This window comes from Bison bison, unplaced genomic scaffold, assembly GCF_000754665.1.
Source record: "Bison bison bison isolate TAMUID 2011002044 unplaced genomic scaffold, Bison_UMD1.0 scf7180017864458, whole genome shotgun sequence".
Lineage (NCBI taxonomy): Eukaryota > Metazoa > Chordata > Mammalia > Artiodactyla > Bovidae > Bison > Bison bison.
Genome location: NW_011495020.1, coordinates 5,582,296 through 5,585,910, shown reverse-complemented (window position 1 = coordinate 5,585,910; position 3,615 = coordinate 5,582,296). Strand labels below are relative to the sequence as shown.

General features: G+C 48.3%; 1 protein-coding gene across 2 annotated transcripts in view; it reads right to left on the bottom strand.

Moving 5' to 3' along the window:
* NMU (neuromedin U) overlaps window positions 1-3,415 on the bottom strand; it is a 28,308-nt gene extending 24,893 nt beyond the window's left edge. For both annotated transcript variants that reach the window (XM_010859674.1, XM_010859675.1), the window contains exon 1: window positions 3,307-3,415. In XM_010859674.1, coding sequence (XP_010857976.1) covers window positions 3,307-3,415 — 109 coding nt within the window. The remainder of the gene's footprint in view (window positions 1-3,306) is intronic.
* Between the last annotated feature and the right edge of the window lie 200 nt (window positions 3,416-3,615).

Below are 3,615 nucleotides of genomic sequence, written 5' to 3'. Positions count from 1 at the left end.
AATAAATGACCCAATCAAAAAAATGGGCCAAAGAACTAAATAGACATTTCTCCAAAGAAGACATACAGATGGCTAACAAACACATGAAAAGATGCTCAACATCACTCATTATCAGAGAAATGCAAATCAAAACCACTATGAGGTACCATTTCATGCCAGTCAGAATGGCTGCGATCCAAAAGTCTACAAGCAATAAATGCTGGAGAGGGTGTGGAGAAAAGGGAACCCTCTTACACTATTGGTGGGAATGCAAACTAGTACAGCCACTATGGAGAACAGTGTGGAGATTCCTTAAAAAACTGGAAATAGAACTGCCTTATGATCCAGCAATCCCACTGCTGGGCATACACACTGAGGAAACCAGAAGGGAAAGAGACACGTGTACCCCCATGTTCATGGCAGCACTGTTTATAATAGCTAGGACATGGAAGCAACCTAGATGTCCATCAGCAGATGAATGGATAAGAAAGCTGTGGTACATATACACAATGGAGTATTACTCAGCCATTAAAAAGAATACATTTGAAGCAGTTCTAATGAGGTGGATGAAACTGGAGCCTATTATACAGAGTGAAGTAAGCCAGAAAGAAAAACACCAATACAGTATACTAACGCATATACATGGAATTTAGAAAGATGGTAACAATAACCCTGTATACGAGACAGCAAAAGAGACACTGATGTATAGAACAGTCTTTTGGACTCTGTGGGAGAGGGAGAGGGTGAGATGATTTGGGAGAATGGTATTGAAATATGTATAATATCATATATGAGACGAGTCGCCAGTCCAGGTTCGATGCATGATACTGTATGCTTGGGGCTGGTGCACTGGGACGACCCAGAGGGATGGTATGGGGAGGGAGGAGGGAGGAGGGTTCAGGATGGGGAACACGTGTATGCCTGTGGTGGATTCATTTCTATACATGGCAGAACCAATAAATATTGTAAAGTTTAAAAATAAAATAAAATTTAAAAAAAAAGATAGTTTGTTGCAGATATCCAAAGGTACCTCTCTTTTAGGAAATTTCTGTCTTCATTTTAATGTTCTTTGAACGGTAAACTATTTCCAGCCACCAACTCTGTGGCTGGCCCTTTACCTTTTTATTGCCATTTGCATCTCTGCTAACTCATTTTTGCCGAGGATGCTGCACTATTGACATGATTTTCCCCCCTCTGGCTTTGTGGCATTTGCTTTGTTGTTTTTTGATACATCCACTTGCACCTTGCATAATGATTAACCTTCGTGGATTATCTCCCAGCTTGGCTTATGTATGTCAAGCTTCCCCTCCAGTGCTATTGTCAGGGCTCAGGAATATAGCAGATCACCATGGCAGATCAGATGAGGGTAAATTCACCCTCTTCCCTTCCACATTTTTAGAGAGATAAAATTAATATTTTAGTATTAACAGCAAGTCTCAAGGGGAAAGAAGACCCAAAAGGGTAGTCTAGGGGGATTTCTGTATAGGGAAGGAGGTATCTCATCCCTTAACTTAAGAAACAGTGGGGATATTTACGAGATGATTGGTCAACCAGCAGATACCCTCTTGTGGAAATAACACCCAAGACTTGCTGTTTTTAGAAAATGGCTGCTGCTTCCTATAGTTTCTGCCCAATCACCAGGAGCCTGAAAATTCCCCTGTATCCCTCTGCTAAAAGAAGTTCTCTCTCACTGATGCAAAATTCACTGCAAGCATATAGTACTTAACATGCATGGAAAGTATATTTGCTTCACAGAGAAAAAAATTAAACTATGATTATCTGCTTTCTGAATAAGGTAGATAAAAGTGACCATCCTAATTTTACCAATAACAAATTTAAAACGGAAAAAGATTAACATGACTTTGCAAAAGGCATGCTGTATCACTGCTGAATATGCGATGGAGAAGGTTTAGGTCTCCTAGCTTCTACTGCTTACGTTTCACAACCAAATTACCCTGCTTTTCAAGCCGACAAGTCCCCACCTCTCTGAATCTCAAATGCCCCAAGGAAAGGGGGAAAACAATGAGAGGACAGCAATAAAAATAGCTCCATTAGGAAAAGAATGATGTGTCAGCTCCCCCACCTCTAATAGGGGGCTGGGCTACAGGTTAGGGAAGGTTCCCACACTACTGGCTTCAAGTCCTAACATTAGGGACAATGATGAAACAGCCCTCCCTTACACCACTGAGAGGAGAGTAGAGGGAAACTAAGGGGACCCGCTGCGGATCTAGAAAATTCAAGATCTTAGTAGGGCTACCGCTGGCCCAGGAGGGCCCTGGCTCAAAGCTGGCAGATGAGGGATGGTCCCCTCAGGCTACTTGGAAAGGTAACCTTAAGGGAGCAGGGAAGTGATCTTTTCCACTGGAACTGGTTATATCCACTCTATCCCAAGTCCGAAGCTTTGGACACCCCTTCCAGACCTTGCTTTTGCTTTCCCCCCGTTTTATCTCTAAGCCACGGCTTCGCTGGGGGTTCAGATGGTGAAGAATTCTGCCTGCCAATGCAGGAGACCCAGGTTCAATCCCTGGGTCGGGAAGATCCCCTGGAGGAGAAAGTGGCAACCCACTCCAGTATTCTTGCCTAGAGAATCCCAAGGACAGAGGAGCCTGGCGGGCTACGGTCCGTGGGGTCTCAAAGAGTCGGACACGACCGAGCAACTAACACTTTCACTTCCTCTAAGCGAGGCACAGAAGTCCTTGTTACTATCAAATCGTAGCTGCCTTCAGTGGCTTTAGCTGCAGCAGTGACGGAAAGGCGGGCTTGCACACTTGCTTCTCCAACTCTGTATTCCTGATCCGGTGCGGAATGACCTATGAGGCACAGAGCCCACGCTCTCCCTTTCCATACTGCGAGAAAGGGGCCTGTTACTGCTCAGGGTTACCTGAACAGTCCCGGAGCTCACTCACCAAGAAAACAGCACTTTCCAAGTTGACCTCGCATTAGCAGGGGAAGTATCACACCCACTCTAGTTTTGCTTTATTGTCAACCCTCCAGTAATTGTAACCAAAGGAAAAGCATTTTAATTTTCACTATTTTTAACTCCCGTTACCCATAAATCATGCGGGCTGGACATCCCGAGTCTGAGGGGGCTGCCCGGCTTGGGAGTTTCCCCCAGGCTCAGGTCCAGGCTCGAGCCGGGCCACAGACACGTGCGCCCTGGCTGCCCTGGGGTGGCGACACGAGCGCCGCGGCGCGAGGGGGTGGCAAATCCCACCGGCCAAGAGTAAAGACGAGAAAAGGAGATAAGAGATCGAGGAATGGAGCGGGGAGAAGAGGCACTGGACTGGACGCGGCGCGGGTGTCCCAGGGGGCGCGGGGTCCTCTTACCTCCGCAGGCGTCCGCGCAGCAGGACAGCAGTAGCAGCAGCAGGAGCGGGGACCCAGCGGCCACATGTCCCGCGGGCGGCTCGGGGCGACGGCTCGCGGCTCGCAGCATCCCGGGACCCTGCGCTGCACCTGCCGCGCACTCCGAGCAGTGCTCCAGTTGAGCTTCTGCGTCCCCGGCTCGCTGTTCTCCCGGCTCCGCGTCCAGACCGACCGCCCCACGCGCTGCCAACTTTTAAATCTCGCCGACACGTGAGCCGAGGCGGCTAGGTCCCCGCGCGCGCGTCACCTCCCGCCCCCGGCCTTCTCGCG